The following is a 21570-nucleotide window of genomic DNA, read 5'->3' on the forward strand; positions in this document are numbered from 1 at the left end:
ATTAAACGGTCAACGTTAGATTCAACCAATGTTATGGGGGAATTGTAAGATTGTCAATGAGAAGAGCCGGCTTTTGTACAACAGATTCAGTCGTAGATTGAATCCTTCCTCATCTCAGGTAATATACCAGGAACATGGAACTCGTTTCAACACTGCGCAACAAAGCAATCAAAAGGCCCCTGCAGATCACTTCCAGGTCTCGCCCCTTCCATTCCCACCAATCCGCGTGTCAACACTTCCAGTGATAAGCATTTTTCCCTTTGAGGGCATCGTGGCCATTTCTTTGGTTCACAATTTTTTTGATTTTCTTTCTTTTCTTTTTTCCCTTCATGTTTTTCTTCTCTTTCCTCACTCTCTCCGTTTTGCGATTGATTCTCCAGTGCATTCTTGATCCTATGGCCTCATAATCGCTATTGTCATCTTTTCTACCCTAATCACTTCCAATTCCCAAGCTAATTTCCGGGCCTCTTTCTTTTTGTTTTCCTTCTTCACCTCGCACTACCTACTGTGGTTAACCTCGCTTTACTTATTTTTTTCATGTAACCCATACCGCTTAAAAGTTCTCCCTTATAATTACCATCGACACGTAATCACCCACTTCTGACCGTCTTTCCTCTCGGGAACCTCTCTATCAATCAATACATATCATCTAGTCGATTTGACAACTAAATGTTATGAGATGAGACTATCTATCCGTGTTGGTTCGGCCGCACTTGTGATCCTCGCCATCTTCCTGATCAAGCGCCATCTTGACTCGATACAGGATGATTCGCGTGTTTCGCTGTCGTCCTTCTGGCGCTTCGGCAGCAGCCCAGCCGCTTCCGACAGCAACAATCAGGATATAGAGAAATCATTTGCGGAGTCGGATGTTATCTCCCCTCAGACTTATGAGACCACCCCGATTATCGTCCCCAACGATCGAGCGCTTGTGATGGCGAAATTGGCCTCGGAGGATACATCGTGGGTCGCTAATGATTTAAATGAGTAAGTAATCTCTTGTCGTATGCGGGGTTAATTGTTTACTGACGGGCCAGATGGCGGAACGTCATCTATACAGTTGATGATTTGAATGCGGCTCGTCATACGCCGATCAATAAAGGACGCGAAAGTCTAGCGTACCTCCAGTATATTATCGAGCATTATCATGACCTCCCTTCGCTCATCGTCTTCATCCACAGCCACAAAGACGGCTGGCCCGGTGCGTGGCACACCGACAACATGGAATACAGTAACGTCGTGGCGATCCGTAACCTCCAGGCCGACTTTGTTCAGCGAAATGGCTACGCCAACCTCCGATGCCAGGAAACACCGGGATGTCCAGAAGAGCTACGGCCCTTACGGAACCCTCCTCGCCCTGGACAGACCACGGAGGCAGCTTACGCGCAGGCCTGGAAGGAGCTTTTCAACAATACCGAGGTTCCCGAAGTCGTTGGCGCACCATGTTGCTCGCAGTTCGCGGTCTCGCGCGACCAAGTCTTGAAGCGCCCGTTTGAAGAGTACATGCAGTATTATAATTGGGTTTTGACCAACGATTTGCCGGATGATGTCACCTCGCGAGTGATGGAGTATTCCTGGCATATCATCTTTGGCAAGGATCCGGTGTAGTAAGTATACAAGTACGCCCATGCTGGTATTGTCGCGCTAACTCATTTCCTTTCCAGCTGTCCCGATTCGCTGCAGTGTTATGCGGACGTCTATGGAAACCCATACTTCTGGTAGCTTTTGTATATAATACCCCCTCCTTTATTTTTTCTCCGCTTGCGTCTCGTCACGATATATTGTATTTTCTTTATTCTCCCACTTTTATTTTTTATTTTATTTTATTTTTTTTTAACGGTATTCGAACGTATCACCTGTACATGCTTGAAGCTTTTAGTCAAAAGTTACCGACACTGATATGAACATCTTGAACTGTACGTTGCAGTTCAATTGTCGGCTGGAGCCTATACTATGATTGCATGCTAAGCATTTTTGTTGTTGGAACTAGTAGCTTGGCGCTGGTTTCAACGCATCTGTTGGGTAGTAGTAGTTTACAACTAGCCCATCCAGAACTCCATTTTTGTACCTAAGACATTCTTGTTCATGATTGCGGGACAATTGAGCAGATAGCAATCCCTGCAAAAAAATTTTTTTTTCTTTGTAATGCTCCTACTGCTATGGATTACCCCCTAATGTGGAAGCCTAGAGTGGCGCGTGCTATTTCGAGACTATGCAAAAATGTCGGTGCTCAGGTTAATCTCAAGAAGGAACATCCGAGCGAATGAGATCTCTATAAATTTCCATCGATATGAAGTGGATAACGCCCCACATCAACTTAAGGCATTGACATTCTACCGTTAAGCTTTCATAACAGATGAAACAAGGACTGCTTTATAACAATTATCTCCCACCGTCATGACATGCCTTAAAGTTTGCCCTAATTTAGTTCCCACTAACTGAATCTTATGCAGTTCATTCACAGAACTGGCCGTAGCACATATGGCAGGTCTTTCTACGGTATAAAAGTCACTGATCTAGTGGTATTCTTGGAGCAACTAATATGAAGATTTAAGTGAATGGCTCCTTGAGAGTCGTGCTGAAACCTGTTTCTGCTAAATTGATTATTGGAAAGTGAAGCCTTAGTCTATTATACTGTATAATATCGTTGTCCTTGATATACCCTATGCAGAGTTGATAGTACTTACATGTTACCTATATGACTTCGCAAAAGCAAGAGCTTAAGGATGTTAGTATTTGATTAGATCTACCATCGTGTATATATACTACCAGAACCGGATTCCTTTTATCATGGGTCCCCTAACATCCCCCACCCAAACAAAAAAGAGTATGTCAGAGAACCTTCTATACAAACCTGAGCGGAATCACTGATATCACCTTCCTCAATACCTTATACAACCCTAACCAATCAGTCATAAACCAAGCACTCACGACTAGCCAACGACTAACTAATCACAGCAATGAACAAAGAAAGCTCTTTTCCATCCCAACTCTGGGTGTCACCCCCAGAGCCAACCATCTCTTAACCCTCCCCATATTCCTCTCCATACCCCAACAATCCACCAAAACACCAAAGAATCAGGACCAACAAGAAAGAACCCTATTTCATCGCCCACCGCGACCCCCTTGCCGAACTCCGCCGCAGAAACGAACACCAAGTCCCCTGCCCGGACTGCGACAAGACCTTCAACGAGAACAACCTCCGTCTGGTACGTCCCCCATCACAAATCTCCCAAACCGAACACCACTCAGCAGAACCTAACCTAAATTAGCCCCATAAATAATCAGCACTCAGAAGTCCACTAGCCAAAAACCATGCAGTGTTATGGGAAAGGATGTGAGAGGACCTTCAAGAATGTCCTTTCGATCCTGGGCCACCTAGAGGAGGGTGGCGTCAATTCGCTGGTTGTTAGGGGCTATCGGTACCAGGGGCATGCAGATGAGGGGGGTGCGTTTACGTACGAATGTCCGAATTGTAAGAAGGGGTTTGAGAGGGTTTCGGGTTTAGTTAAGCATGTGGGGAATGTTGGACACTGTTGGCATCAGATGCGGGTCGTGGGGAATAATTCGTTGGAGTTGTTGGAGGAGTTTGTTAAGGAGAATGTGTAGCTTTGGGGGTTAGTTGTCTTCGGTAAGTTGTTTGGTTTGGTTGGGGGTGTGTAATGCGAGAGAGGATGTATTTATGCTGGTAGATATGTGGATTTGCGATGTCGTCGTTTGAGTGGGAATAAGGGTGTCTGTGTAAGATCAATCTTGCATGTAGACCACAAGCGTACGTATCTCAGTCCTATTAGGCTATAAATGCAATGTTAGATAGCAGGGAAGGTGGTGCTGTAAAGTCAGCTGCAATGATATGAAAATGACCGTTCCGTCCCTACCTTTGGGTTACTGATACTAATCTAACTAGATTATACAACCTAGATAAGCCGGGATATAACACTAAACTTAAGCTGCTCAAGTCGAATGCAAGTCCCACTCAATCTTCTGGCCCTTAACAATTCCCCTGCAATTCATCTCGCCATTGAGGCCGACCTTACCGGACCCGTCAAATTGTTTGGCTGAATCGGTGATAATATCAACAGGTTCCAGCATGCCGACGTGGAAGTCAATGTTGCCTCTGTTTTGGACACCGTTAGTGCATGAGACGAGCTGGCAATCGCGTTCTCCGCATTGGGTCCTGCGAGGTTGCAAGCTACAAGACATATGTCTCTGCCACTGTAGCTAGGTCTGACAGGTTTTTTGAGCCCTGGATAACTCTCTAACATGGAAGCTTGAAAGGAAAATTGAAAGAGTGGTGGGGAAGAAAGAAGAATGTATAACGTAAAAAGAACGAGAAGCAAGCAAAGGACCTGTTTTCTCATCCTTCAGGGCGGTTCCCCACGACTTTCGTGTTGTTCTCCACTTCGACAGTCGAAAGATATTCTCATACCTGCACAAGTGCCTCTTCTCACCCTTTCTGCTTTTGTGATTGCAATTTCGGGCCGTTGGCACTTCCCGTAAGACTTCTAGTGTCCAGATTTTGGCTAATCGTGACTCTGAGAAGACCACGCTCTCGAAATACCGGTGGGTTAACGGTCATCAGCTCACCATCCATGAATATACCCTAGGCTATCTAGAGCTGCGTTTGGGCCTCCTGCGGGGATCGGGTAGGGCGCATGGAGGCGGATCAAGACACTTAGCGGGGAAGTTGCTGTCGTACGATGTTTGGACATTTGATCTTATTCGATGCAGCTGAATGGGGATCATTGATTGGACAGTATTTTCATACTAATACTCGGTTAGCTTTTCTCAAGTGAGTGAGTGCTGGGGGCTTACGAGCTGCATATACAATGTAACGGTTCATGTAGTGGTAGGTTACCAGGTGTTACTTCTGCCACCCCGTTCAGAGGTCTAGACTAGCATATCACGAAATTACTTTCGCCGTCTTTCTGGCCTCCATCAGCTTGGGCAATTTTGCGATCCCTTGATACTACCTGCTAGCATGGACTTCCTTCGTCAGGGTTGGCTTCTTCTGGTCCTATCTCAAACCTTCATCTTTCCGCGTGACGATACCTAACTACCTAACCCCCCGTGGGGGGCATGACATCGATCATATTTGCGATTCCAAACCCGAGCCTCATACAGAGATTCGACCCGAGTACCGCATGGACTATCAGGCAGCAAACAGTCGATGCCGGTAGAGTATCCATGTCGGAGGTCTTACCCGTCCGTTATCAATCAATTCCTCCAACAGCGACCCATAGTTCCTATATGGGAGTACCGGCCATATGGATATTGAGGGAACCTTTTGATCCTCCTTAACCCTGGACCACTATAACTGCTTCCAGGGGCCCGGAAATAAGCACCCCGATGGCTAACGCTAAGGGTAAATGCCCCTACTGACTGTACTTTTTACCAAGGATGGCCTTTTGCAGCCGGATCTTATGGATGAAGACACTTACGATCGATCACCAGCTCAGGTATGGAAGGTCACGAATCTTTTAGATGTCCACAGAAGCAAAAGCGTATACCGACGGACCCTCTGGGAGTTCTTCCATCCACAACACCTCCTCCCAGCCCTTGTAAGGTCAAGATTGATTCAGCGGCTGCAGCAAGCATTTCGGCGGCTCTGACCACTGGTGCACGCGCTGTATAGTCTCTCATGGTAAGCTGCCCAGTCCCCGAGAATGCAGCGCCTGGAGCGCACTTACTGGTTGGTGGAACGTGGTACCCGGCGACTTTTGGATTGCTTGCTTACGGCATTGCATGATTCATACAGGCTATTTTCGTGTGACCTGTCATCTTGTTCGTGCAAGGACCTATTGACTAACTGCATTAAAATAGAATCTGCCACTAGAAGCATTTGAAACTTGCCCCGTAAGATCGTGGACCATATCTAAAACCGCATATTGGCGCATGCTTAGTAGTTCTTGGCAGAAGCTAGGGAATGACACGATGTCACCATGGGGGGATCATTAGAATCGCGGTCAATCCGGTAGCAAGGGCCGGATTTGCGTTGGACACGGCTACGATAGGCTGCGATAAATCCCGTACATCGACCCCGCATTCTGCAGAGGCCTCACCAGGGCACCGAGTTAGTGAAAGCCATTCTTCATGTTGGGTGGGACGATTGTAGAGCAAGTATATGAGGGGTCCCCTTCTTGATGGTTAGGGCACGGATATGCATCCATCCGGCAGCAACATACCTCATACAGTAAGATGAAGGATCCTAGTACCCGGACGTGATTTGCGCTCGTCCCCCCAGCTAGTGCTACACACTCATTTAGAACGGTCAATGTTACGGAAAGAATGCTCGAATAGCCGAGAGTTTAATGAATCGGTTACAGTATGGCTAAAACCCTGCAGGGGTATGTGGAGGTATAAGTATAAGGGCAGAGGACCTGTCACTGCATGGACAAGAAGCATGATTCACATTCCAACTAACTTTCTCTCTCCCCTACCATAAAAGCTCAAATAATTAATTCCAAACATGGGTTACAAGATCGCTGTTGTCCTGGGATTGCTTTCACAGCTGCTGTCTGCCAGCGTTGTCTGCAACTCCTCTGCGGGAGCTTCCAAAGCCGACACTTGCGAGCCGACCCAACCGGGTGTGCCGTCCAACTGTGACAAGTTCCATCTCGTCGCGTCCGGCGATCAGTGCGATACTATTGAGGCCAAATACGGCATCACCCACGCTCAATTCAAAGCCTGGAATCCAAGTGTTAACTCGGGTATATTTTCTCTCTCCAATGCATGACTTGCTTCAACTGCTCCTAACCCCGACATGCTAGCATGCTCCAACCTCTGGCTAGACTATTATGTTTGCGTCCATGTCCCGACCACCACGACAACGAGCTCGCCACCAGATCCCACATCTACTCCGGAGCCACTAATGCCTGGTATCGTGAAAGACTGTAAGAAGTTTTATAAGGTCAAGTCGGGTGACAGCTGTTACTCGATCGATACTGCTGCGGGCATCACCTTCGCCCAGTTCCGCGAGTGGAACACAAAGGTTGACGCGGGCTGCACTAATTTGTGGGTGGACTACTACGTGTGCATAGGCGTCTAGTTTAAGTCATTCCTTATGCCGAAGCATGGGGCATAGTCTCCTGTCTTTTGGTGCGCGGATACAGAGAACGCTATACGATTATTCTGATTAGTTAATCTAATGGATGGGCATGGCATTAAGGGAGTATATGCGTATCATAAAATAATTAATGTGCCTATGGTATGCATATTGCGTGCGACAAAGCTAGAAAAAGTGTCTTAAGAGCATAGGATATCTACTGATATGCTTCTTTTGGGGATACACAGGGGAAACCAGTGATACAAATGAACGATATACTTTGTCTGAATATCCTAATAGTTCCCTTTTGACTGCCTTCCTATCAAACCTGATATCACTAGCAAATAAGCTACAGCTTCAGACTAGTCACTGGAATTAGCAAACCTCGAAGCGTTGCCGTATGCAGGAGATAGCGTATGTCACGAACTCCTTGACTCTCCGAACCACATAGCGGGCTGCTTCCGCGACTTTCACCAATCACTCCCGGGTTTTGTAATTAAATGGGAACTATCAGCAATAGCTTTCCATGTGTAACTGAAGTCTGCTTGGTACAATCCTACAGCGTCTGCCGTTGCTCCTCTCCCTCTAATCTCAAGACATTCTTCGTAAAAGCCTCTGGCCATCGAGTTGATTTGTCGATATGGTTGTTCATGTCTTCCCTAGCTTCCTCACTCTTTCTATCAAATTCGCTGTCGATCTCTTCATCCGAAAAATCGGATAATTCAACTTCCTCGGCATTGGCCTCGAAACCTTCCGGCCATGGCGTTTGCATATTGAGCGCAATGTTCCGTATGCAACCGAAGACATTCCTAGATCCCAGAAATAGTTTGAGGATAGTCCAAGGGATCGTATTTGTCGGAGATGATACTTTAATCACAGATAAGCATCTTGGGATGTATATCATAACAGAAACCTTCTTGCCTAGCTATAGCTGAATAGGAAGCGAAGCGCTTACATACTTGTGTCGATGGTGCAACTGCATCTTTTTGACAATGATACTTGCAAAATGACTAGCTTGCTGAATCAGGTAATTGATGGATATCCAGGCAGCTTGAATTGTATGAAGGATGTGGATGGTGACTGGGCTTTTCTAGTTGTAACCGGCGCTTTGTAAGATTCAAAAATACATGGTCGGCCACAATTTCCGTACATAGTATGTGAGCTATGACTATTCTTGGAAGACTGTTGGACAGTGTTGACGCAACGCTTGCTGTAAAGCCAATGCGATAAGAAATGGCTTATACTTCGAGTACCCTTCGATCTCCTACTTGATTGGTGAAAGCAAATCGTTCCTAAATTCACCTATGGTCGAGAATGTCTCGCTACCTTGGATATAGCTAGGGTAAAGCTAAACTTGGATACTGCTATAAATCTCGACCGCTCGACCTTGACCCTTTTCGATACTTGCTGTGTGATACTTTGTAGGGGACATCCTTCGAAACCTTGATATTGTATCCTTATTCACTGTGAATGAGCTACAGTCAGATCTCCAGTGCGATGGAACATTTGGTTTCTGCGGCAATGCTGTGAGAGGGACTGGACAGAGCTGAGACTGAACGAGTTGGATCTGTTTTCGTACAAGTGGCATGACAGTTAATCCGTGTTCGCAGTTATAATGTTCAGTAATGCTCGGTTATGACCGAACATACAATAATGTACCTGTATTTGCGTGAATTTGAGGCCAGAACCTACATGTATCTATGGTTGTCAGCTGGGCACGGCTGTTTACAGATCTCTTCAGCAACGACATTGTTTGAGGTTAATTGTTAGAAGAAAAGAGGGAATTGAAGCTATACATAAGGCTGTATCATTTGAATTTACAAGGTAGTATATTAGAGAACAATAGTGACCATTAATTATGTCTCATACTCTGCGTGGATATACATTTTCGCCCTTCAGTATGGCTCTCGACAGTCTCTGTTACTATCAGTATTGGTGAGAGGTGATACTTAAATTACTGGATAACGGACTAATCGATGCTAAACCCCGAAACATTGTATAGTAACAATGTCATGTGGCATGTAATCATGGTAATCATGTGCTGCTCAAGTCAAATAATGGGAAAAAGTTCCAACCTCCAAATATCACCGACCATTTAAACAACATAATGCACAAAGCCACGAGTTCTCTACTCTTCTTGCTTTTGAAATTGTATTAGAGAGATAATGCACAAACCTTATCTGTTACCTCAACCAATCCGATTACTTTACTGGATCACTTGACAAAGATCGCACATGTTTCCAAGGGGGAACCCGAGCCCTGTGATGTCATCGACATCAGTACTTCAACACTACGGACCATGACGCATCGAACCAAAATATTTAAAGGGAAGAATGACTGCTATGACTTCCTATGACACCACGACTACGCTGATTTCATGTGGTTCTCCTTGAACCCTTGCCCTTTCCCCCCAACATCCGACAATCATTATCGAGCTCTCGATCTATTAACTTCTGTGAACCACGGTCGCCGATGAATTTGAGAATCTATGATGAGCGCTGGAATCCATTCCTGGGGGAATCTAACTCATGATGTCAGGATTGCATGGAGTCCCGGAGATGAGGTGCCTACCCTTAACAAGGGACTGCCGCGGACTGTATCGCATCTCATATAACCACCCTTAATCTGCACATGGGAGTATAATAAAATTCCAATTAATGCACTTTATATCTGAGTAACCCGATTGTACAGCATGTCTTCTTCAAAGGTGATGGAGAGCAGTGCTGTCAATGGGGACTCTAACTCGTTGCCGCTCCTCCGGGAGACACTGGAGTCTGTCTCCAAGGAGTGTCCGACGCGGTTAGGGATGTCTCCAAATGAGATTCGCACTAAATCTCCAACTATGGATATATTTTTCGATGCCATTGCCGCAGAACGACTACGGCGTATGCCTCCAGATGGTAGTAGGTTAGATGGGGCCCTACGCCGAGCATCTCGCCTAGCCTTTGCGGTAGCCTCGCTAAGAGACTCCGTGGTCGGCTTTATGGACGGGGCAGACGAGGGAGCTATGATGATCTGGGGTGCTATTCTGTTACAACTCGAAGTGAGTCCTTGACAGACAACTCTTTTCAAGTTTGGTGCGAGACTAACTGACTTTTATAGCTGGGCATTGAGCGCGTCGACATTATCGATGGCCTGTTTGGACAGTATGGCAGAGTGACAATGGGAATTTCATTGCTTCTTCAACTAGAAAATTACTTTCAAACCTACCGAGCCCTCCAGCAAGAGGTAACTGAGATCTTTGCCCACGTGCTGCAACTTGTCATGCATGTTACCATGGAATATCGCGAAGGAGAGCGAGCCCAGCAGTGGCAAACCATGGGCGAAGCCGTGAATCATTCCTTCTTCTGTTATTTCAATCGATTTACTACCCACTGGCGGAGAATGTCCCAGGTCGCTTTGGCTACCGGGGCCCCAAAACAACAAAGTCCCGTGGATCTTGCCGCTATCTATCAATTCCTTGAATTGCAAGATCGTCCCCTGCATATGTTACTAGAAGGCCACAACCACTCGTTGGCGGATGGTTCATTTGCATGGTTTGACCCGCATTTGACTACGTTTACCCTCAGTCGGCGCAATATGATGCTAGTCACAGGTAACCCCGGCTCAGGAAAGAGTGCGCTGGCTCAGTGGACCATGGAAAAGCTACAGTCGTCTGAATTTGACCTTTGGAACGTTATTCCCATCTCGGTCAGATCTGATGTGCCTATTACGACGTTGCCGTTGAGCATCCTCAAAGGTATCTTGAGCCAAATTCTCGACCACGCCGTGACTAGTCGCAAGACCCATGAGTCCATCCTCTCCGCAGTCACGAAGGCTCTAGAGCTTGCAACTACAGGAGCGCCAGACCCGCAAGTTGAGGAACACTTATGGACTGCTATTCGGATAGCATTACAGTCTAATATGCACTATCTGCTAGTGATCGACGGTATTGACCAGATAAAGCATTCGGAGATTACTGTCGGCACCTTCCTTCAACGCCTTCAGGATGCTGTCTCTGAACGTAATACACCATCCAAGCTTATCATCTTCAGTCGACCCCTCGCTGCTTCGCAGATGCCTCTCCGGGAGAGCACTACAACTCACCAGATTGCGATGACAGCTCCATTGACACAGCATGACCTCCATGCAACACTAGGTGATATGATGGCAGCCGATGCAGCATTCTCTGGTCTGGATGTATACCAGCGGGATGCTTTAGCAACTGCTATTGCCCCCCGGGCTCAAGGCTGCTTCGTGTGGGCCCAGCTCACAATTGGGGCCATCCGAAACCTATCAACGATTCATGAGATGCAATCTGCGGTGAAAGCCGCCCCCCATACCTTGGGAGACGTGATTGATCGACATCTGCATAGTATTGAACTCAACCGAGTGGGGACTCAAAGCCTCCTCGCCTGGCTAATCGCCTCAGAACGTCCTTTGCGCATCCAGGAAGTTGAACAGCTGTTAGCAGTGGACCTCAAGACTCTGAAGGTCGCATCTCGTCCCTCCAATACCGAGCGTGAAGTTTTCCATCCTCTATCTCGACTGATCTCTGTCCGTGATGGATTCGTCGCCTTCCGGCATCATCTGATTCGGGAACATATCCAGGCTCGGGCACTGATGGGCCAAGAAGTACCCTTTACATTGTCTGAGGCACATTATGATCTGTTAATTCGCTCCCTGGCTTGGGTTCGCAGATCACTCACAGGCGAAACTGCTGTTTCCTGGGATAAGCTCCGCGTCACCGCTCGTGACCGATACTTGGACGCATATACCTTGCTGGAGTATACGGCTCGCTACTGGCTTTCCCACATGCTAGCATCTCCAATAGCTAGCTCCAAGCGTGACGAGCTTACGTTTACACAGCCCTTCCGCCGAGCTATGCCGGAATCAGTATTGTTTGCTCAGCTGGAGCTGACGAACCGGGAGTCTCAATTCTCTCGGTCCAGCATAGTGGATCTATATCGTCTAGCAGTTACAGTGCGCCGCATTGTACTGGGCGGCGACTCCCCCGCTTTGCTGCAAAGTCTGATTTTAAGTGCACGTGCAGCAGACCTAGCTAAGTCTTCCTGGGCCAATGATCATCTGTATGATGCTTGGATGCGCAGCCGGGCGCAACTTGGTCCATCGGATTCTATCACCCGCAATCTGGAGCAACTCCTTGTGGTAACCCCTGAGGGCCGTGGTAAAGCGAACCAGGCAGTAGGCTTCAAGACCGACGCGCTGCGTGATATGACACTGGCTGGGTGGGATTCGTCCGATATCGGCTTTGCTCAACGTCTGCAATACCTTGACCGTCTGGTTAAAACCTACAAAAACAACAATCAAGATGATACTGCGTACGACACCTCAAAGCAGTTCTATCGCCAGACAGTCATGACCTATGGACCCCACTCCTCCGAGTCTATGCAGGCGGCCGATTTCCTTACTCAGAATTTCAACATAGCGCCCCCTGATGAGATGGCGCTAGAGATTGCACGCAATAAGTATGAGACCATGATGCGCTCCATGGATGCCACGGACCCACGCCGCGTTGCCTACTCGCTACGCTTGGCCCAGATGTACGAAGATAGCAAGCAGCCTGCCAGGGCTGAAGCCGTCTTGACTAAACTCTGGTCTGGCCTTTCAGCGCGCAATATCGACACGAGTTCTGCATGGGACCAGAAGACAAAGGTTGCTTTCTACTACTCACAGTTCCTGCGCCGTCAGCGACGCCCTGATGAAGCAACTGCTATTCTTCGCCAGCTGTCGGCGGACTTGGAGGCAGACGGCGGCGTGAGGTCTCCAGAGATGGCCTCCCGAGCAGACGAATTGCGTGTTGAAGCCCGCGAAATGGGCTTGGACGATATGGATCGCGCGTTGTCCCTCCAAATCTGGAAATATTACTACGATAGTGGCCAACAATACTCACCGGAGGCCATTACTTTAGCCGAGTCACTAGTCAGGGGATCGCTCCCAGCTCAGGGTAATGTGGAGAGTATGGGAGCTCTATCCCCTGAAGAGAGTAAGCTTCTTCCCGGCTTAATCGATTCTATCGCGTCTTCGGGCGCCGGGAAGCGGACCCTTCCGCTCTTGACACTCTGCCACCAGCTCACAACGCAACACATTCGTGACGAGGAGTGGCGTGAGGGCAGCGATACCGCGTGGGCAGTATTGAAGCATGCATGGCCCACAGTGGAGGATCCCCAGTCCAAGGCCAAGTTCGCTTCAAGCGAGGCTCCTATTTTGGCTAACCTAGCATTGGATCATGCGTATTGTTTGTTCCGTCGTCTGGACATACAGACTGCTTCCATTGTATACGGTAACGCTTTCAAAGCGTCTATCACCGCGGACCAGGTGGCTGTACCTTCAGTTACCGCTGTGGTGAAGACCGTGGTTGAGTTTTACGAGACTACCTTCCAGTTCCAAAAGGCTCTGGTGCTCCTCCACCAAGTCAGTGATTTCTTTGGATCTCGGCTAGGTGACCACGACAAGCATACTATCGACACCCGGTACTATGAAGGAGACTTGGCCTTGCGTTTGGACAAGCAGGGCGAAGCTGAGGACAGCTACCGTCATATTTACAGGGCCTGTCTCCGCGATGGCAAGGTCAGTTCCTCCGGGGTGAGGGCTGCGGTGGCCCTAGTCAACATCTACGTGCAAAACAAAGAATGGGATTCTGCATTGGAAGTTTACCGGCATCTGTGGCCCACGCTTGTGCGATTTGATGAAAAGGATGGCTATGACCGTGCTTTGCTTGAGGGCCTGCTACCTAAGACGTACACTGGCTATATGGAACTTTTGAGCAACAGTGCCGCGAATGGAAGCTATGCAGAGCGGTACAAGGTTGCCTCCCAGCATCAGCAGTTGTGCCGCAAGCTATATGGGCCCACAGACGCACGAACGCGCGATGCGACCCTCACTCTCGCTGCTCTTTGTGCGGATTCTGATCAACATGCCGGGGAAGCTCTTAATAATTACCACCAGGTCTTAAACACTCACGACTGGGTGTCGGCCTCGGAAAGTTCGCGTGCTTTGCCCGATATGTCTGAGCCTCTCCCTATTAGCATTAAGCACCAAATGGCGCAGCTGTATCTCCGCCAGAAGGACACTTCGGAACCTGCACGCTCCCTGTATGCTGAAGAGCTAGCATTGGCCAAGCAGCAACAAGGTCTCTCCGCTCCAACCACACTGTTTTGGTTGCGTGAGATTGCCCGGATGCATGCGGTCCAAGAGTCCCCTGAAGCTCGTCGTAAGGGCGCAGCTTTACTTGATGACCACGTTGATGAAGTGGTACACGTTACTGCCAATCATGAGGCGTTGGTTGACCGCGCCCACGCATTAGCCCAGATCTATCTAGACTTGGGCTATATTGACGAAGGCAACCGGCTCATTGACGGCCTACATCAGCGTGTAATCAATGAGACACCTGCTGCTCAGCGGCAATCTCTCAATGAGTATCGTCCAGCTGTCTTTGTTGCTGCCTTTGAGGAAGCCTTCGGTAAGCAACGCTCGTCTAGGCAGATTCTTGACGATCTGTCCCGCGAAGGCCAAGTCTACAATGCCTTCCAGCGGAGCTTGTCCAGTCATGACCTCATGCCAACGTTGGCTGCTGGTGAGAAACTTCATAGGCTTCAAACCAACCAGAAGCGCCACAGCTCTGCCCAGGATACTGAGGGAAAGCTTTACGATTATTTCTGCAACAACCTGTCTATCGCACAGCCGCTGCGGCAGAAGGACTCTGTGAAGCAGTTCTATGGTGTCTGCAGGCGCGAATCACTCCAGGATGACTATAATATCAATATAATCACCTCTACCACCAGGATGGTGAAAGGTCTTTGCGACCGCTCGCAATTTCAGGACGCAGCAGATGTAACTGGGGTCTTCCATTCTTTCGCGCATCTGACCGATGGACTACGTACACCGGAAAGCATCTTCACTGCTATCAAGCTCTGTTCGTACTTGAACGGATACCAGACACAGAAGTGCATAGATGAGACGACTCAAAGACACATGAAACTGGAGTCCCAGATGCTGCTAGAAGAGATCATGACTAAGACCAAGGAGCTTCCATTAGAGTTCACTGAGCTTCCTTTCGAAGAGTTGAACGACCTTGTCACTGTTCTAGGTGAACATGAAATGTTTGAAGACCTGGAGGTATGCACGTTTCCAAAACATAGGATAAGGAATATGCTAATAAGACAGTCCATTCTTACCGATCTTTGGACCTCGCGAATCGTCCAAAAGACTTGGTCGCTCCCGGCTGTTGTGTGGATTGGGCGCCGACTGGTTGAGACTCGGTTCTGCCGTGGTCGCGTTTCATCCGCCACACAACTTGGCAAAGACATCTGCTATAACCTGCGCCAGGTTTGGGGCAATTGTGATCCTGTCACTTTGGAGATGACCAAGCTGCTGTCCGGTCTGTACACAGCCTCGGGTAACCACTTGGCAGCTTCCGCCTTGCACGAGACTGCACTCGCAGAGCTTCTCAACAGTGACTCGGACCACCAAGAAGGTGCCGTCGAGGCCGTCACGCAACATCTGGAGCTGCTTCAACATGCCCAGGCCCGGCTTGCCAAGGAGGGTCAAGGCGCTGCTATCGATGCGACGGCCGCACAAGAGCGAGTGCACCAGATCGCCACCAAGTTCGGACTGTCGACAGAGCAGCTCGAAGCGGTGGCTGACGCCGATGAGTCCTTGGGCATATGGCAGCGGCCCCGTCGGTTCAGCTTGGATGTTGAGGATCTGGCGAAGCATCAAAACCACCTGAGGCAGTCCAGTGGATCGGCGTTGCTGAATGGCAATGCGGGAGCCAAACGTATTTCGATAACTGCTTTGTGATTTAACGTTGTTAGGTTGTTTGTGCTCTTCTGTATATTGCTGATTACTGTAAATTAATTTCCTCTAATAATATGTACCAGTTTAATGGAATGTTCGATGGTATATTTGAATTTTATTGACTCCAAGAAAACCTTCAGATTCATTTCACATCTTAGCGAAAGAATAGTCAGGCAAGAGATTCATAACGTACGACAACCCATGCTTACAGTAGTATAGTTTCCACCAATTGGCTTGGATGTTAGGTCAACGTAATCATAGGCCACGTGAGACATAACTATCGGCAGCCAATCAATGGGCAGAAGTATACTATAGCAGTATGGAGTATAGAGACACCGCAAACACCAAGCAGCGAAACACCATCAACGCCAACAGACATTGAGATACGAAAGAAAGGAATTAAAACGTAAAAATACATAGGAAATAGAGCAATTCGCGAATCATGAATCTCCTTCCCAAGCCAAGCAATCGACACACCTCTACCGGAGATAAGCACGCCACAGTGTAAATCCGCATGTCCAAACTCCGGTAGTCCCGAAAGAATCATGACACACTCTATGCTGCCTGAGCCCTCAGAAGCGAAACCCAGCATGGCATAAAAAACACTAGCACTATATAAAAGCACCACAGACCCCCAGAATGATAGAGAATCAGAGCGCGTATGCTATGCCCCCAAAACTGCCCCATCAATCCAATCCAATCTGATATGAATCTATAGGAGACACGTGATCGCTTTAGCGGCTTGGCCGGATCACCAACTCTTCAGCCCCTGAAGGCTTTACCCATTAGATGAAGAGAAGGAGAAGCGCTCAAGATAGTTGATATAGTCGTCCATAGAATTGAGTACCTATCGGAATGGCATCCGGTCCTCAGTAGGCTACGTACGTGTAGCTGATACAGTCTCATCCTGCCCATCTTTCCCCTGAGATCACAACATAGGTTATGAGCCCGGGCTGCTACATTGTGTCTAACCAACAGGCCTAGCACCTCAGGGGATTGCATAAGGCCAACTACCTTACCCAATCCAGCAGAGTTGAAGCTATACGCAGCATGTTGATCCTTGATCTTGTTAAAGGTGGCCAGGCCCGTATAACCTGCCTATCTATCTCTGATTAGGCTATCAAACCACTATATCTCAAAAGCTGAATAGGTCGGATACCGCGTGAATGAGACCCTAGAATAGGGAGATATATATCAAGCCGTGAGAACACCCGAGAGCCAAGCGTAGTGCCAGGGGTATTTAAGACTGACAACCAAGAAGATCTGCTGGAGACACCGGAGGCACCCGAGCCAACTGAGACGGACAAGACAACCGCAAACAAGGCGGCTGAGATAGATAAGACAGTTAAAGTGACCGGAGATTCTAGTAAGTAACTCTGAAGAGAATTAACAGTCAGAATAGCAACTTCTATTCCCGAGTCTAAGGAGGCAAAATTGATAAAGTTGGTACAGTTTAATATACCAAACCTGACAAAGCAGAATATTCAGACATGGAAATCAGATATACAGGAATTCTGTGAGATATAAGGAGTTTGAAAGATAGTAGAGCAGACTCTTAGCAGGTAGGATAAGCCAGAAGAGCTGAAGAAACTACTTAAGAAACTATTATAGGCCTTCTAGAATATAACTGCCAGATACTATATCAAGAGAAATATCCAACAAGAGAATAGGATATCAGTTCAAGATCTAAAAAGCTTAGGGACAGTCTGGAAATACCTGATAAGTCAGTATAAGCATATAACTGAGTATGATACAGTTATATTGGTCCAGAGGATTATCTAATAGAAGAAAGACCCTAAAGTTAATATTAAGATATTTCTCCAGCAGTTGGAGCAGATAAATACTGATCTGTATAAGATTAGCAACCAGAAATATAGATTTAATAAGCTGATAATACTTACCATATTTCTAAATAGATTACCTGAGAAATATAGGACTATGAGAGATTCTCTATTTAGTAATATCAAGCTTGAGCAAGAACTGATTCTATCAAGACTGTAGCAGAAAGAGTTATAGCTAGGGACTAGTATAAGAGAGATAGCTAATAAAGCTGCGAACCAAGCTAAACAAAAAGGATACTTTAATTATAGCAAGATAGATCACTTTATAAGAGACTACAAGGCTCCTAAGAGAGATAAAAAGCAAGATAAGATAAATAGACAAAAGTATCAAGATCTAAAAAGAAGCCATAGAGAAAAGGGTAGAGATAAGGGCTGCAGAGGCTATAGAGAATGCTAGAAAGGCAAGGCCCGTACAGTAAATAAAGAATCTAATACCGATAGTAGCTTAAGTGATAGTAGCAGGAGTTCTGCCAGTGATAGTGTCTATTAAGTTTATAGAGAAAGGGCATATAGAGTGATTGAAAATGCCTACCAAGTTTAATTAAAAGAATAAATCAGTAATTAATTTAAACACTTGCTTGGAGAGAAAAGCAATAAAAAAGCCTACTGCATAAAGAAGAGCAATGACTCTATTATTAACAGTAGAGCAACAAGCACCTGTAGCAGTAAGATTGACCTATTTAAGTCATTAGATCAGAGATATAGAGACAGCTTAGGAACAGCTAGAAAGTCTATAGAAATCACCGGCAGAGATATAATAAGAATCCTATTAAGCAGTAAGAAAGTAGTAAAGATTTTAAATACATTATATATATCTAGAATAAGACAGACTCTTTTATTAATATAAGTACTGTAAGATATAAGTATTTAGAATAAGTATATAAAAAAAAAATACCAATTCTTTAAAAGAAGAGAAGATATTCTAGTAAGAGAGTATAATATTAATTATATAAGCTATCTAGATTAAATAGAAAGTAAAAATATATTAGTTATAAGTTTTGAGAAGCCAGGAAGAGAATCTATAAGGCTTGTAAAGTATATAGATTAGGAACTGCTTTATTAATAATTAGGCTATCCGGGAAAGGCCAGATTCAAGTATATGGTAAAAAGAATAGAACTTAAGCTAGAGAAAGAAGTAATAGAGAAACTGAAGACCTGTAAGATATATATACAGGTAAAGAGTGTAAAGAAATAGAACTATCAGACAGTCTCTAGAATATCAAGGCCCTTAAAGTGAGTCTATATAGATTTTTAGAATCTATATAGTAAGGCAAAGATTTATAAGAAGTGGAGATACTATCTCTTTTTAACTGATAACTATATACGGTTCTTATGGATCTATCTAATAAAGAATTGGGAAGCTGCTACAGTGAGAGCTATTATAGAGAAATAGTTAGCTTAGGCAAAACATAAGAAAGATATTAAACTGCTTATTATTTAGACTAATAATATAAAGAAATTTAAGGTATTAGAGCCATGGGCCTTAAAGAAAGGTATTATGATTAAATTTATAGAGCCAGATATATTCCAGCAGAACAGCGTGGCTGAGAGATTAAATAGATATCTTCTAGAGATGACATGAGCAATCCTGATAGATATAGATATCCCTAAGAAGTATTGGCTGTACGCGATTCAGATAGCTATCTACCTTAGAAATAGAACAGTCCAGATACAAGATATCAAGAAAATATCCTTTGAGATATAGATAGAATATTCTCTAGAGATATCAAAGCTTTGAATTCCATTCTCTAGAGTATAGTTCTATAGAAAGACTAATAATAAGATGGAGCTACAAGCTATTAAGAAAGTATTTATAGAATATAAGTCAAGCAGAAACCATTATCTGGTTATGGTAAAGAAAGATTAAAAGATCTACCGGATGATAAATCCTATATTCCTGGAAAATAAACAAGGTTTCATTAGCAAGGAACCAGGAGTTCAAGATATCAGGGATAAACCTGTATTCTAAAGAGATTTAGGAATTTCTAGTATAGGAACTGGGGGAGGCATCATTAAGGCGTCTACAGAGAGCGCAGGAAATAGTATAAGTAATAAAGGTGGAAGTGTTGACAGTATAGTCAATACAAGCGCCAGAGGCACTGTTGGTGAGTATGGTATTGATAATAAAGCTGAAGTTAAAAGCAGTAGAATAAGATCTGAAGGCAGTCAGAGTTCTGATTTAACTAATCAGGATCCAGAGATTAAGTCACTGATAAGCTGATCTGACAGGCCTATTTAACTAAGCCCAATAAGACCAATTGTACCATCACTATCACCACTCCTGATATCAATTAAATCCTCTGATACATACTGACCAAGCCGAATTCGGAAGCCTATTTAGGCAGTTATTAAGTCAAAACAGACAGAGACTATCTATAGGCAAAAGCCACAAGCCCAACACTGCAGAGAAGAGAGAAAGGCAGACAAGAATCCTTCTCCGCGATTTACTATAGAACAGCAGTATATCAATAAGATGGCTAATCTAGCTGTAGCACTAGAGCTTTATCTCAGTAATCAGGATACTTTCAAGGCCAAAGCTAATGAGAAGCTTAATAGGTATATGATCCCTATTCTAAAGACTTATAAAAAGACAGTTAATAATTCCATCTATAGAGCTAAATAGAAAGAAGTAATTAGGCTAGAACTGAATAATCTGATTCAATTTAGGACCTGGAGATATGTTAAAAGGCCTAAAGATCAAGCTGTAGTATTAATTAAATAGGTCTTTAATATCAAATACTTAGCTAATAGATAAATTGATTAATTTAAAGCTTGACTAGTGATATAAGACTTCTCTTAATAGAAGAGATTAGACTATAAAGATATATTTATTCCAGTTATCTAATTAGAAAGTCTTTGAATCCTATTTACTTTAGTAATAACCTATGGCCTAAAAGCACATTTGCTTGATATAATAAATGCCTATATTAGGTCAAGAATTGATAAGTAGATTTATATAGAGATCCTGGAAGGTATTAGTCCTAGTTCCTATAATTTAAATAATGTATATAAAATCCTACAGTTATTGTACAGTCTCTGATAATCAGCCTATCTCTGGAATCAGAAGGTCAAGAGATATGTTATCTTAATTGAATTTAGACAAAGCACTATAGATCCTGGAATCTTTATTAATAACCGGGGAGTTATTATAGCGCTCTATATAGATAATATCCTTGTCTTTAATAAGAATACTAAAGATATTAAGTCTATAAAGAATTAATTAAAGCGCTTTCACTCTATAAAGGACTAAGGACTTGTCTAAAAGATACTGGAAATATAGATTACCTGAAATAAGGACTCTATACAGCTTGACCAAGAGTTCTATATATAATCTATTTTAGAAGAATTTAAAATAACTGAATTAATACTCTAAACTATTCTACTTAGCCCTAATATTAATCTGGATAATAGATTATCTAGAAAGCTCACCCGTGATCTGTACAGCAAGTTCAGGAGGATTATTAGATAACTTATATATCTTACTGGTAGTACCAGACCGGATATATAGTTTGCTGTTAACCGATTAAGTCAGTATCTTATAGATTCCTAAGATATTTATCTCAGAGCTTTAAAATAACTCCTGCACTATATTAAGGGCACCATTACTTATGGTATTATGTATAGCATAAAGGAAAGTGATGAGCTAGTGAACTATTCAGATTTATTATATAGAAATACTACAAACTATTGCTCAACAAGTGCTTATGTATTTATAATGGCAGGCAGATCAATTAGTTGGTGTAGCAGGAAGCAACCTATCACTGCTATATCTACTACTGAGACAGAATATATTGCAGCTGCAGAGGCATCAAAACATACTATCTAGATTAGATATTTCCTAGTAGCTATCCAGAAGTGTCCCAAAGAGCCAACCAATATAGGGATTGA

At 45.0% G+C, this 21570-nt stretch overlaps 3 protein-coding genes across 3 annotated transcripts; all 3 read left to right on the forward strand.

Annotated features, from left to right (window-relative positions):
* The first annotated feature begins 65 nt into the window (after nucleotides 1-65).
* On the forward strand, nucleotides 66-1839 carry BDW43DRAFT_261200 (DUF3431 domain-containing protein). The gene is made up of 3 exons (XM_032040280.1): nucleotides 66-984; nucleotides 1035-1604; nucleotides 1662-1839. The coding sequence occupies exons 1-3, from the start codon at nucleotides 680-682 to the stop codon at nucleotides 1717-1719; spliced, it is 933 nt and encodes a 310-aa protein (XP_031906117.1). The 5' UTR covers nucleotides 66-679; the 3' UTR covers nucleotides 1720-1839.
* Nucleotides 1840-6299: 4460 nt separating this feature from the next.
* On the forward strand, nucleotides 6300-7331 carry BDW43DRAFT_261202 (LysM domain protein). Its single transcript, XM_032040281.1, has 2 exons — nucleotides 6300-6707; nucleotides 6768-7331. The coding sequence occupies exons 1-2, from the start codon at nucleotides 6467-6469 to the stop codon at nucleotides 7043-7045; spliced, it is 519 nt and encodes a 172-aa protein (XP_031906118.1). The 5' UTR covers nucleotides 6300-6466; the 3' UTR covers nucleotides 7046-7331.
* A 1834-nt stretch (nucleotides 7332-9165) lies between these two features.
* On the forward strand, nucleotides 9166-15935 carry BDW43DRAFT_261204 (uncharacterized protein). The gene is made up of 3 exons (XM_032040282.1): nucleotides 9166-10085; nucleotides 10145-15160; nucleotides 15209-15935. The coding sequence occupies exons 1-3, from the start codon at nucleotides 9735-9737 to the stop codon at nucleotides 15842-15844; spliced, it is 6003 nt and encodes a 2000-aa protein (XP_031906119.1). The 5' UTR covers nucleotides 9166-9734; the 3' UTR covers nucleotides 15845-15935.
* The last annotated feature ends 5635 nt before the right edge of the window (nucleotides 15936-21570 follow it).

The sequence above is a fragment of the Aspergillus alliaceus genome, assembly GCF_009176365.1.
Source record: "Aspergillus alliaceus strain CBS 536.65 unplaced genomic scaffold BDW43scaffold_2, whole genome shotgun sequence".
NCBI classification, from domain to species: Eukaryota; Fungi; Ascomycota; class Eurotiomycetes; order Eurotiales; family Aspergillaceae; genus Aspergillus; species Aspergillus alliaceus.